At 37.4% G+C, this 14,348-nt stretch overlaps 1 protein-coding gene across 6 annotated transcripts in view; it reads right to left on the bottom strand.

Annotated features, from left to right (window-relative positions):
• Positions 1-14,348, bottom strand: part of TECPR2 (tectonin beta-propeller repeat containing 2) — a 43,841-nt gene that overhangs the window by 28,967 nt on the left and 526 nt on the right. For 5 of the 6 annotated variants that reach the window (XR_012623351.1, XR_012623352.1, XM_074825137.1 and 2 more), the window contains exons 2-10: positions 9,836-10,120; positions 9,599-9,727; positions 9,057-9,188; positions 7,946-8,103; positions 6,504-6,816; positions 5,570-5,702; positions 3,787-4,251; positions 2,155-3,149; positions 516-699 (exon numbers count right to left, since the gene is read on the bottom strand). Coding sequence is in view for 4 of the 6 variants with exons in the window: in XM_074825137.1 (XP_074681238.1) it covers positions 516-699; positions 2,155-3,149; positions 3,787-4,251; positions 5,570-5,702; positions 6,504-6,816; positions 7,946-8,103; positions 9,057-9,188; positions 9,599-9,727; positions 9,836-10,069 (2,743 nt within the window). In the remaining 2 variants the exon portion in view is untranslated. Of the gene's footprint in view, positions 1-515; positions 700-2,154; positions 3,150-3,786; positions 4,252-5,569; positions 5,703-6,503; positions 6,817-7,945; positions 8,104-9,056; positions 9,189-9,598; positions 9,728-9,835; positions 10,121-14,211; positions 14,338-14,348 lie in introns of those variants that run through there. The other variant, XM_074825139.1, reaches the window with a different exon arrangement.

Raw genomic sequence — 14,348 nt, 5'->3', positions numbered from 1 at the left:
ATCATAAGCAGTTCTGCATCAAAACCCAAGGTTTTGTATAGACAAGGGCTTCCCCATTCATCTCTGCCTTCCACTGAACTGCTACTTCTGAAGTTCACTTTAATCGGGTAGACACATGTCGAGAACTTCCCAAAATGCAATGTAAACCTGTTAGAAAGACAGCCACTTAGACTAGAACGTGCTATGCAGAGGTGGTGAAGATGCAGTCATATCACCCAATATGACTTTTAACGGAAAAAAACCCCAAACAAACAATAAAAAACCAAGAAACCACACTACTTATACATGAAACAAGTCCCAAACAACCACATTTCTAGAAGTACTGTATTAAAAAAAAAAAAAAGACAGTAATGGGGAAATTACATATGCACTGAACTGTATCTGTAATCTCAAAAATGACAAGTTTCATCCAATTAACTAATAGCCGCTATTAAAAAACAAAGGAAGCAAAGAAAATGCACAAGTCCACACAAGTTTTATATTTAGGGGTGGCAGCGACGCAGAAGCCAACCAACCTGAGGGGGAAACTGCCACCTGCTGGACACCATCTTCGAACTTCTGCCAGCGCAGCCCCGCGGCGGGCAGGGCGCTGCAGTACAGGCTGCCTCGGTAGTCCAGGCACCAGATGTACTTTTCCGAGACAACCAGGCTCAGGATGCCATAGCCAGGGCCGGAGTATCCCATCCAGCTCTCTGCAAACTAAAAACTGTAGAGTCAGAACAGTGTCAGGTGTCTTCAAACTGCACAAGCAAGTGGCTGTATAAGCACAGCAGCTCCCACATTTTGAGTTTAAGCAGCTAAACTTAAGGTTCTTAAGTACCTTAATCAGTTAATGCATTTGCCTTGTGTAAAATAAATCTACACCTGTCAGTGTCCTCTACGATAGTACGTACTGCAAAATAAGACTGCTAGAACAAAAGTTTTAGCAAAAAACCCCAACAACCCTCCACATTGCCATCTACCTCCAAAAAGTGGAAAATCTTCCCTTACTAATTACAGAACACATACTTAAAGGAAACGGCAGATGCAAAAACGAGTAAATAAAAATGTACAGTCTGTTTGTAGCCCAGGAAATTATTTATTGTCCATGAAGTGATGAGCAAAGGGAACAAGACAGCTGGAGTGCAGAGAAAGCTAAATATTCAACTCTGGTATGGTAGCCATACAGAGAATATATACGGTTTGGTTTTGGTTTACAGATTGCTATCTTAAATTTTGATAGCTTGCATGAGGTGAACTCAAGCACTGCATACATGATCTATAATGTAAGCATCTGTGGAGCTTTACTAAACATTTCAGAATGTAAGAATATCATAGCCTGAAACGAAGAATCTTCTACACTTTGGGCTTCAGTTGTTATTAGATAGGACATCATCAACTTACAACTCAACCTTTAGCAACAAATACTTGGCTGATCTCAAAACAAGGCTGTTACAGATTTTAAAAGAAACAAAACCTCCAACCTAGAGGAACTATATTTCCTTTTCAAGACTTCTGCTAAAAATCCCAGTGATTTTGGCAATTTTGCAGATTTTACAATTAATTTTAGTACTTCTTTTATATAGTCTACACCAGAATTACTATTTCTGAAATGTTCACCCACAAAACAACAATGAAGGAAAGAGGGATAACAGAAAAAGGAAAAATGTCAACATTTTAAATAGTACTAACTGCTGTCTAGGGCACAAAGAAAGACTAATCCTTATTCTGAGTATTTACAGGTAAAACAATCCTTAACCAGTGACCAGCCACGTGAGATAATCAGCATTAATTCCCCATGAAGTCACACGAAGTTGGGAACAGCATCATACAGAATTTGGGCTACCGGAGACCTAAACAAGGAGCAGCCTTTGAGCATGACCTGGTTTTACTGTTCACTCTTTAATGGATGGGTTTATGACAGCATCTTTGCTGAGCTGGGAATAATACAGCCAGTGCAGCTTCTTCCCATCGTAAGCACACATCAACCATTCTGAAATCGGATACATCATATTTCGTAAGTTGCAACACACACTGCAGTTTGGCTCTATGCTTTACTTGTTTACTTGAATCAAGTAAGAAAAGAATTGCTTTCCTAAAGAAGGAGAGTAATTACATGAATGTTTCTTTTGAAATGTTGCAATTACGTATTTTAACTAAATTGAAAACATATACCTGATCAGATTTTAACAGCACCATGTCATCTAGGCTTATCTTGGCCACATCCTGGGAACCAGGCCCAGCACCAACTTCCGGCATGCTAGTCTCCGAGGATGAATACGGTAATCCATGTCCATAAATATCCTCTTCATCACTTGAGGCAGATTTCTCAGTCTTACTTTCATGAGTGTCTGTTATCCATTCAGCAGTGCTAGTACTAGATTTAGCTTTGACTGCACTTTCAAAATTCCATCCAGAAATGGAAGTGTTATCTGAGTAAACATCGTTAGAGATTTCAAAGTGGAGCACAGAAGGATCTGACAGAGCGCTGTGTATTAGAGAGAGTTGCTGTTGGTCTTCCCTACCAGTTTCACCACTTTCCTTTAGTGTCAGTGAAGTCTGAACACCAAGGACACTGTCACATTCCAAAAACATTTGGTCTGTAAGGTCTGGCTCTTCAAAATATTTTTCAGTATCCTGCAGCTTCATTTTATCTAAATTTTCATCTATTTTAGACAACGTAGGAAAATCCCGCTCCTCCTCTTGGCTCAGCTTTCCAAGACAGCATTCATCGCTTGCAGAAACCACACTACCATTATATTCACCAACAACACTGCTTGTCAAGTCTTCTGTGAGCGTTAGAGGAGAGACAGACGTTAAAGTATCTAGAATAGCTGAAGTACCCATGCCACTGTCACTATTTGGAAGTTTCTGTAAATCAACCATATCTCCATTTTCTTCATTAATTAGTACAGTTGCAGACTCAGGAGACTGTAGGACACTGAAAGTTTCCGAACCGTTATCTTCTTGCAAGATCGTATGGGACTCCACATTGAACATGCTTTCCTGATCTGGAGATCCAGTACTCAAACGATCAATGCTGCCACTCATTAGGCTGGAAGTCATGGAAAAGGAGTCTGCATTCAATGAATGTGGACTATCACCAGAAAGCTGACGCTCATAAATTGGCGTACCTTCCAGAGAGCTGTGGTTTTTCCTGGTCCCACTTTCTGTTCTCACAAAACAAAGGGGTGAAAAATAATAGTAATAAAATCTATTAAATTTTGATGCAAAGTAAGAAATTTAAATATTTTTATCATTGGGAGAAGAATAGAGTTAAATCTAAATGTCAACATACTGATTTTTTTCAACTTCAACACTAAATGATACATAGAAACCCAAAAAAGTCTTAATAACAAAACATTTTAAAGTTGTAACATCAATATAGTAAACAATTAAAATAATCAAGTACCGACACTATTTCAACAAATTAAAAAGTATGGCTAAGAAAGACACTGTCAAATATTCTAAATAGAATGAATAGATATTACACAATTCCAACATAAACCTGGAAGCAGAGTCCGCTGTATGTTAACATTAACCCATATATTAGAACCTTAAGCACGTTTACATAAAGCAAAACAAAAGAATAAAACAAATAGATCTAAAAAGACTTAACCAATTTATCACTTTCAAAACAGGCTTTCATCTTAAACACAAATGTGCCCACCACAACCACTCAAAACCACTCAAGAGCATCAATACAATGTAAACAAAGCATGTCAAGCACACACTCTCTTGTGTGAAACATCAGAAGTGACATGTTCTAATAATGAGCAGTGGCAAGGAAAGTTCTGCTAGACTTACCATGTTTCTTCTTTTTTTTCTTTTTCACTTTAATTGGCTTTACAATGAGTTCTTGATCAAAATCTTCAGAGCTGATTGTGCTGAAGCGTTGTGAAGAAAGTTGACCTTCTCTCTGAGCTTCTGAAAGTTGGTCTGCGCATATCATAAAGCTAGAGCCACTGTCCACAGAATTTACTGAACTGCTCCTGCTTCTTGATTCACTTACTACAGAGCAGCCCCTTTTTCTTGTGTCATTGCTCAAGTCTCCCACTCTTTCAAAACTTTTCTCCAACAGTGTTGGAGTTTCCAGATCATCTTTCACTAAAGAATAAGAGTCATTTTTATCACCAATAACTGAAGAGGAAGTAACCATTTTTTTATCTGTCTCCACTGAAGGGCTAGATGATACCGATGCAACTACTGATAATGGGGTCAGCAATTTAGGACTCGTATCCGTTAAAGGATTCGGCGATTTTGAATTCGCATCTGAAATTGACCAAAAGAAAAATAAAAGTATAAATACTAGTGTGTCAAGTGAGTAGGAGCACAGCTCTTGGAGGGTATTGAAAGAAAAGAAGCTTTATGCAATGGAAAAATATTCTAAATTTGCAACATTTCAAATATATATATGCACACACACAATGTAAACTTCATGCAAGTAAATCTATATCAAACCATTTTAGTAAAAGCTATCTCCCAAAGCCTGTATCAAACTTCTATTAGCAAAACTCTAAATTTATGTTTATGTATGAAGAATGGTATAGGTCTTTAGCTTGGAAGACCCAACCGTATCACACACTTAAGTGCCACCCTGTACCTTCACCTTCTTCATTCAAACATTCAGCATCTTGAACAAATCAAGGAAAATTTACCAGATAAACCACTGTGGTAATTAGAAGAAAATATACTCTAAGAAGGCTCCTTTCAAACTACACTTGGAAGTTCAGATTAAAATAATAAAGGCCCCCGAGAAGCCTGTCAGTAAAGAACTGCTTAAATGACTAAAGCTATTGCTAATATGCAACAATAAGAAAGTTAAGTTCTCTAGCATTCAGTGAGACTTCATGGCATATTTACCAGCATTTTGCAAAGCTAAGATGGAGTATTTTAAATGCGTAAGTAGTCCCTCTGTGAGTGCAATATGCTGGATAATGTTGTTTACAATCTTTATGATTGAGAAATCAGCCAGCACCATCATTACGGAAGTATTATTAATCCCTTTTAAAGAGTTCTAACAACATAGATACTGAACTCAGATGGCAACAAATAAGAAAATAAACTCTCAAATTCTTTTTGGAATTTTAGTGAGTGTTCTTTGGGGTTTTTGCCAGTTCTTTCTGTTTCATTGCTGTGAAGATTGAGATTTCCTGTGGAATGTGGGTGGTGAGAGGTGGCACAGAATCAATCCATTCAGGTATCTCCAGCACAGACAATTAAGGCTGATCAGTAAAAGGATAACCATGATCAGGAATCCAGATTGCTTCAGCATCATGGTTTAGAATAAGGTCTCAAATGCACAGATTAGAGATGCCTGGCTAGAATGCTGACCCACTCTCAACAAAAGGGAACCATAATTAATTTCTTAATGCCCCCATTCTCACTGCAGCTCAGATGAGCAGATAAATCGGATCTCTAAATATAATCTGTAGAAACAGATAAATAACTACAGAACCTGGTAGGTTTTTGCAATAACCTGAAGGGTTTCGTGTGGGGTTTGATTTGGTTATGGTTTTTAGTATTAAAAAAGTACAATAGGCACCATGTTCCATAAGGTACATACTATAGTTTGCTAATCTATACAAACCTATTGATGACAGTCCTTCAGGTCTACTTGAAATTCTTATTATGTCTCTATCTCCCTTTAAGAGAAAAATTTCATTGTTGGTACAGGACACAGACACAATATCACCATATCCTTCCAAGCCACCAATCAAAGCCTATAAAGAGTCAACACAGAAAGGAATAATTGGCATCAGATTAGCACACTCTCTGGACAAGATGGTGCTCTTAACAGAAGTGTTCACTGGAATTTAATCAACATATATAGTTACAGAATAAAGAATTTTATCTTAACAAAAAGAAAGAAAATAGAAAAAAGAAACAGGAAAGCACCCTTTAATCATGATGTAGCTCACTTTTATACTAATTTTAATTCCATGGATCTACTCATTTTCTCTGTCCAAACTAGCAGCAACAATACAATAACTTAAACAATATACAGTTTGGTGGTGGAAAAGAGCCGCAGTAACAGGTTTAATACCATTTAGACAAAAAGATACTAGGTTATATCACTTTCATACCCACTTGCAAGAAGACAAAATAGCTAACAGCTCACTCCATATCAAATAAAATTTAATGCTTGGGTTTTTTCAGACACCAACAGTAGTAGAATGGAAAGAATAAATAGTTCCAGGCACATTTTCCAGGTCTAAAACTTCTTTTTGCATTAGTTACTAGATTTTAGATTTATATATATTTTGCTAAGCACCAGAATTGATTATGATGTTAACACCTGGACTGAAAGCTTTAAATATATTTTTTTATACATAATATACCAAGCTGGTTTGTGAATATATCATTGCAATGATAACTTGAAGAGGGAGAGAATAAAGTCTTCTTTGTTAAGTTTAAATATGGATTTAAATCATAGAAGTGTAACAGATAACCGAAAGAGTGTCTCATGGCATAGCATGAACAAAACCAAGTAAACAAAATATGCACCCACAAGGTTTAACTACCTGGTTCACAGTGTCTAGTAAGTAGATGCTGTATTCATTCCAGGTCAGCACCCATCCCTCCCGGAAAAAGCATGAAACAAGCCCAAGGTGTTTCTCTGGGGAGCTGTAACTTCCTCTGTCAGGTGGTTCCAAACGAGGATACAGTTCAAAAGTTTTTATTCCTCCAGCAAATATATCTTTCAATATGAATGTGGCCTGAACAGCTCCGTGAACATCAGACTTCCAGAGACGAAGCCCAGGTCTGGCAGCAAATAGTGTCAGGTCACTCTGTTTACATAGGCCAGGTATAAAACATGCTCCAAATTTGCCAGTGCTAAAATGCAGAAGAAGAACTTATTTTAAAAGTTATATACTCAACTTAGAAACTATTTTTAAAACTAATGGCATAAATTCACAACTGCAAATTATCAAAAAGAAAAGTATTTAATTAACGTATTCAGTCAAATGTCTGAAGTACAAATTTGGTTACAGTAAGACAAGAACAGCACTTCCAAACAACAAGTTTTCTCTCAGCTTTAGATGTCAGACACTACATCTACTACATCTATTAGGCAAGTTAAATGACTCCTAATAAGCTTCATAGCCTTAACGGTACTCTCTGTCCATCTCAGAAAGATCCTACTATGCAATCATCCTTCTTCCACAATCAATAGAAACCAAGCAAAACGCTACAAACTAATGCTAAGAAACTGACGGCCTCTACTTACACGGAGCACAGAACAGACAGACCGCAACCGTTACAATCTCCATATCTCATGCATAACAACACTATTCCTATCACCCAAGAAAACTCCTTGTACATAAGATGGTCCTCTGTATTCCTCTTACTATTCATGTCCCTGAAAGATACATTATAAACGTTCTTTCAAGAGTCGATCTCCTCTACTTCCAGATACAGTCAGTCATTCTGTTCTAAGACTGGACTCCCTTTTCCTTCATATCCAAGAGAGATTACACAACAGAAGATGCCAGAAAGTCATACGGAGTTCCTAGCCTTCAAGTCAACTTTAAGTGCTTGCTATGCATGTTCCCTTTTAATTCACATCAGTGTATAAGAAAAAATTGAAATGTTGACTTGCTTTTTGCATCCACCCATTAGATGGACCTGATTACAATGCTTGCTCGCACCAAGTCACAGTAAACCAAAAGGAACTGCAGTGCAAGTTTGGCAGTGATTTCTCATTAAAGAATGAGAATACATCTTAAATGTTTTTGCACAGTAGTGCCCTGAAAATATGACTGTGACATATTTGCAACCATGTACTTTCTAAGTAGGTAGAATTGTCACTGCATGTTCGAGCACACATAGCTACTGTAACTAACTTTTTATGAGCGAACTGCTGTGTTGTATTAATTTCACTGCTTAGACCACTCTTTCTGTAATCCACTCTGAAAAGCTAGAATTAATAGATGTGCCTGCAACAAGATTTTATGAGGGTTACTTTTTTCTGGGCTGTGTTCCAACTTGCTTGACAGATTTCTCTTCTGTGTAAAAAAGTAGAGTCCGTTGTAAAGTAGAGACAAGCAGCACTTTCTGGTTGTAATCCAACTGCACAATCGAAGATGGCTCTTCCAATACAAGGCTGGAGTTGCAAACACCCTTTTAAAGATACATGCAATTAACAAGAGTCAAGCTTTCCAAAAATATAAGGTAACAGCTAAGGCTTCAAAGAAATTAATAAGCCCAAGAAAGAGAAAACAACTGCTTCTGAACTACAGTTGCACAAAGTTCACTTACTGAGTGTGGAGTTCCTTTATGCAGACAAAAGGGGAGTTATATCGTGTGTGCCACAGGGGCGCACTATGAAATTCAGTTTCTCTTGGAGTATTAGCTAACACATTTCACTTGAAATCAACAGAAACTCTAGGACACATTTTCTTCCTTCCCCACTGCCAGGTCATACAATGCTGAGACAATCGTTACATTTGGAGATGTTGAACCTTTTTGTCAAATCAAATGAGGGACAGTCATAGGTAAATCAGAATGGTAGTTGTTTAAACTTCTCTCCCATATAGAAATTCAAGTTACTATTTTGTTGATGTCCCAGGTCTGTATTAACAAGACATTAGAAAAATTCCATTTACTGGTAACGTGCTAGTCACCCAGTAGAACCCAAATACCACTTTCATTCTACACTCTAGACTGAGATGTTGAATGATTCTGAAAAAAGTACTTCATCAATACAGTGAATCAGCAACGTCACATCATTCAAAAGTACCCTTTCCAAACAAAAGAGAAAGCACTAACTGAAAGCTGAAGGAAAAAATTATAGTTATTTCAAACAGAAACATGATAAAATGAGAACGATCGCCACTTTTTTTTTTTTTTAAATATATATATATATTTTTTAAAAAGGTAAGGCAGTTGTGAAGAATATCCAATGGTTGTCTTGCTGGGTGTGTGCACACTTGGCCAAGCATACGCATGCCAATAAAGCAGTCCAACTAAATACACGATACTAAGCAATTAACTAGCTGCTTAATATTTAAACACACAAGCATTCTTTCATGAAACTGTAAATGGGAATTAAAGTCTCTATAATAAATGCTCACCTGGTCTAGGTCTAGGGCAGAGTAGACAATCTTTCCTTTGTCATCTCCAGAGAACAATTTCATTCCATTGGGACTCCAAGCTAAAGCTGTAATGCTACTTTTGTGGATACCAGCAACATCAAATCTACGAAGCTGTGAAACAATACAAAAAGCATTACAAGGAGGGGAAGAGAAAAATGGAGGCACAAAAAACTATTCAGTGACTGATAAATCAGAGATCAAGTACAAGCACGCAGGTCATTTTAATTTTTATTTAGCACAAAAAACCTAAACAAACAAAAACCCACCACCAAATAGCTCAAACAGTTATTACAAATGATGAATTTCTCAAAAGCATTTTTGATTAAATACATGTTTTGTAATGAAAACCATGCTTTAAGATTATTGCTTTTATAAGCTTAATATATGAAGCCTAAAACACATTCACAGTTATTTCATCAGGCAAATTCTCTGGTTTTCACTATTATAAAGAATCACAATAACACTCTACTAGGATTTGCCATACTAAACCTCAAGAAGTTTAGCCAAATGCAAAGATTTACCTGTTTGTTTCTTCCAGGTAATGAAGACACAAGCTGAAAAACTGCGACCCGACCTGAGGCTGTACCAACAGCAACTAGATCATCAAAACAACTCAACAGCTTTACAAAAGTAATAGATTCACACTTCCCCTGTTGAAACAAACCATATATAAAACTCACAAAGTGAAAGACAAACAGCAGCTCAATTCTGAGCAACTCAGCTTCATTAAAGAGACAAGAGTAAAAGTTACTATTTACCTCAAAATTATATTTTTTCATCTGGTTTAAATGTCTGCAGTAGAGATAAAGCATTCCAATACTGCTCCCCACAGCAATGTAGTCTCCATTGGTATCAAGTGCTGTGAGGTACACCACAATAGAGCGAAAGCCTTTCTGGATCTTTGTAGGAATGGCATTGAGAAGATAATATAAGGGACAAAACTCCTTAAATATAACCGGTGAAGCCACAGATGCCATAGCAAGCACTGGCATCAGCAATTTTAAGGCTGAAACAAACACATCTACTTGACCACATATGGAAATCTGAAAGATAAAAGCAGAAGACAAGCCATTAACTTCTGTGGAAAGAGTAAATGGTTAACAGAAAGCCACCACTTAGCAAGTATGTATGCAGAAATTCTCAGGTTTTGTTTTACATAAAGAAAAAGCAAGTTAAACTCTTCTAGTGACTGTAAATTATTTTTAGAAGAACCTTTTTCTCAAGAATAAGCTTATTTCTTAAGTTCAGACAGTATCTAAGGAGGTATGGTAACCACTAAATATGGGATAATCTCTTTTTCTTGCAGCTGTGAGCTCATCAAAGTTGAGTTCAAATGCAGTATTTCTTCTCATGTGGCTAGTGAAAGAACCGTTAGGGCTCTGACACTGAACAATCCGTGCAGCGTATTTCTTCATCTACTTGCAAGCTCTCCCCTCAATCCTCCCAGTGCTGAGAGCATGGGATATTCACTGTGTTAGATGGAGCTTAAGATCAAAGTGTCAAACTAGTATTCATGCTCAACTCCTTAATGCCCTGCACCCCAAGAAAAACATGGTTGAGAAACAACTCAGAGCTACATCTGCCATATAATCAAATAACAACCAATGAAGAAGAACAGTCTGGGAAGAAAGAGGCAATGGAAAAATGAAAGAAGTCTGAGTTTGACAAACACTGGAAAACACCCATGTAGCAACGGAATTTAGAAAGATAAGGAGCAAACAGAAAAAGTACCCTGTGTCTGTGTTTCCCTTTATGATTAAGCAAATAATTTCATGCTGATGATCAACACTGTCAATATACTTAGGAGACAATTCTGGTATCTTTCTAAGAATAACAGAAACAAAGATTCTGTTTGCCTTCTTCAAAAAAAAAATGTAGTCAGAGCTCATTATAGTAATAATGTACTGGGATCTTCAGAAAAAGCTGATATGACCATAATGTACATAAAAAATATTTTTAAAAATTAATTCAACCTAGTAATTTTTCTCATTGTGGGGTGACAGCCTTGACGAGAACATTTTGCAGCAGTAGCTATTCCCCTCATGAATGACTTTGGAAGACGGAAAAGGAAAGAAACCTTCACTTCTTGAATTTTATTTTGCCATGAGCAAGTCTGAATGGTTTAGAATCTGCCAAAAATACTTGCAGTTTTCCAAGACAAGAATTCTGGATTTCTGTAAAGACGGAAGTTTTCTACAGTTGTTTAAGCCCGCAACACTGAACACTTTCTTAAGCTTCAGCAGTTATAACTTCCTTAGAGAAATGAAAAACAGAAATACGCCTATTGAAGCTAGAAACATTTCTAAATGCTCAAAATTATTCTGTAAAGTATTCCTACTGCAATTTACGTGATATGTCCTATTGTGCCTAGTTTTTATTTCTCGAAGGATGGAAAATGGCATTTCTCAGGCAGCTTCACACATTGCTTACAGTGTATATCAACTACATTAGGAAAAATATAGCTGCTCTAGTTTAATACCTCCATTACTGTGATGTCTCAATTTTCAAACTATTTTGGTTATTCTGCAGGAGGATTCAGCACACTGGCTTTGGGCCCTGTAACACTTACTGTGAACACACAATTCCATTAAATCCAAAGGGATTACTTGCATGGCATTACCCATTCAAGCCCACGTTAGACAAGACCACAGGAATAAAGATTGGTAACTTGGACCCACGTTTTATCTGTGTTACAAAAATTGCAAGTAAATAAGCTAGCAGCAGTTATTAGACATTCTTAATTGTGATAAATTTTACTGCCTGCTAGAGCTTGGAAGTTAATTCCACTCTCTTCCAGTGTTTACTACCTGTCATGACACCTATTTCATAAAATACCACAAGGATTAGCTAATTACTGTGTCCAAACTATTTCTGAAGAGTTCCTTGGGAACTGTTAATGTTGTGTTGATGGTTGGACTGGATGATTTTCTAGGTCTTTTCCAACCTAGACAATTCTGTGATTCTGTCATTCTTTTAGAGTTGTTTACTAAATTAACAGATAACCTCAGTGCATCACCACTCTCTTACAGTATTTTCACACACCGTCTATTTTCTATCCTATATTCCTAATAGAGACCCCACTGCTAAAGTCTCGTTTGCTGTTCTAAACATGCTGCTTTGCCAGTTTAGTAATTTTACTAGCTACTGGTCTTCTTTTTCCCTCCTTTCTTTTTTCGAATAAAATAAAATCCAGTCTTCATCCTGAGTCTCACACGTACAAATCTTCCTCTGTCTAATATCAACTTATACCACTCACCAGCTACTGCCTCATGAATTTTTCATATTTTGTTTTTTTAAGTCCTCTTTGTCACCCCTACAATTCACATCTGTCATCATCCAAAGCTGTGCTTGTAGCTGGAATCACCTCACATTCCCCGGGTGCCAAAGGACCTTGCAAGTCCTCAGAATCCATTCTCTCTTAGTTCCCATCATTTATCCTTCCACATCAGCTGAACTGTTAAAACACAGTAATTCATTACAAACTATGGAATTATGGAAATTAGTATTATCCAGATAAAGACTATTACTCTTTCCTCTACAACAACCCTACCTGCAACCTGATGCGTGTCTTGTAAGTTCAGAAGTAATTTAAAAAGATGAAAAAAGAGAGAGTTTGATATGGGGTTTTTTTCCCCCCATAGAATTATTTCTTGTCATGTACTAAGTTAAATTTAAAAAAACTTCTGTTAGGTTAGGGGTCTCACTCTTCACAAAATTTAAATACAATCATATTTCAATCTTCTCTGATGGCAAAGTTGTAAAACAATGAAATTAAGTTTTGTTCTCTATAACCCATTCACCCTGTATAATCAAAAAATATATTAATAAACTACCATTTCTTGCCATCATACGCAAATTAGTGTCATCTTGAGTGGTTTACAGACTAACAAAACACTTGCACTGCCTGCGTGAAAACATATAACTGAAAGCTCAAATCATCACTTTACTAAAAATACTGCTAATTAAGTCATTTTACCTACACAAAACAAATGTATAAAGGACTAGAGGACTGCAATGTGGCCAATATATATTTAAAAACCACATAACCACCACAGTTCTCTGCTTTTGAGCCTAAAGTCTTCAACATCCCTGTAATCACAGTTGTGTATCACATGTAGTCTCTTTATTAACAGCTTTAGGATTATTTGTTATCTGCTTTTCCTACTTCATTAATCAAAGGCAAACAGTGGATATAATCTATTTTCTCAGATTTTGGAATTGGATGCACATGTTCACTGTGTCAGCCACAGTTACTCTGAAGTATGTAACAGCTGCACAGGGCAAATCAGCTTGTGCTAAGCAGCTATCCTGCAGCAGAGATAAAGTAGAGAAAAATACCTTATGTTGCACATCAGAAACAATCACCAAAGAGAGTCCTTCCTTCTCAACTCACAAAGTTCACAACAAATTTTCAGATATTGCATTCAAGGCCATGTTTTGAAAAGCAAACTTCTTAAAATTTTCTCTGATCTCAGAAGCAGGAATAAGGCTGCCTAACAGAGGCAACTAAAGTGAGAGATAATCCCACGGTTAAACAGATAGGCAGTGGTTAAAGGTTCAGTGCCAGGTTATGCCACAGACTGACTGCAGGAGGCTAAAGCTGTCACTGCACTTCTCTGAGCCCAAGTGTCCTGTCTGTACAAGAGGGACAACAGGTCTGGTTTAATTCTTTGGCATAAAAGCTTAAATATAAGCTTTTCATAGTGTGAACAAGCTCATATATATGACCACAACTAAACACAGCAGCCTCTGATCGCAGATGGATCTGCCAACAGAAAGTGATTTTCTAATACTTCTCACATTTTTAGCCCAAGGAGCATGCTACCTGACTGCCACACCTCCAGAGCTTTTCACAGTAAACCCATGCCAAGCCGAGGGGAGAACACAAATTCACAGCCCACAGAAACGAGGAGCTCTACTTTCCTGCGTCCCGTTTGCAGGCGGAGGATCAGCCAGAACGCAGGTCGTGATTACCTAACACGCCTGTTTGGCTCAGAAGAGCTTTTTTGGAAAGAAAAAAAAAAAAAGCAAACCAGCAAACCTAAGTGACAGATACAGACAGGAAAAGGAGCACCTGGGGTCACTGTGCATGCAGGTACGCCAAGGGGGGCTGCAGAAACCAGGCTTTACTCACTCTGATGGTCTTGGGACACCCAGTTTCTCTAGAAAACCTTCCTTCCTTAAATATATTTCTATATTCTGACAGGTGTTTCAAACCGTTCCTTCCTAATACGCCGCCTTCTAGCGCTTGAGGGGTTGCAGCTCCTGACA

The sequence above is a fragment of the Strix aluco genome, chromosome 4 (genome assembly GCF_031877795.1).
Source record: "Strix aluco isolate bStrAlu1 chromosome 4, bStrAlu1.hap1, whole genome shotgun sequence".
Taxonomy (NCBI): domain Eukaryota; kingdom Metazoa; phylum Chordata; class Aves; order Strigiformes; family Strigidae; genus Strix; species Strix aluco.
This window is presented reverse-complemented; position numbering and strand designations above follow the sequence as displayed.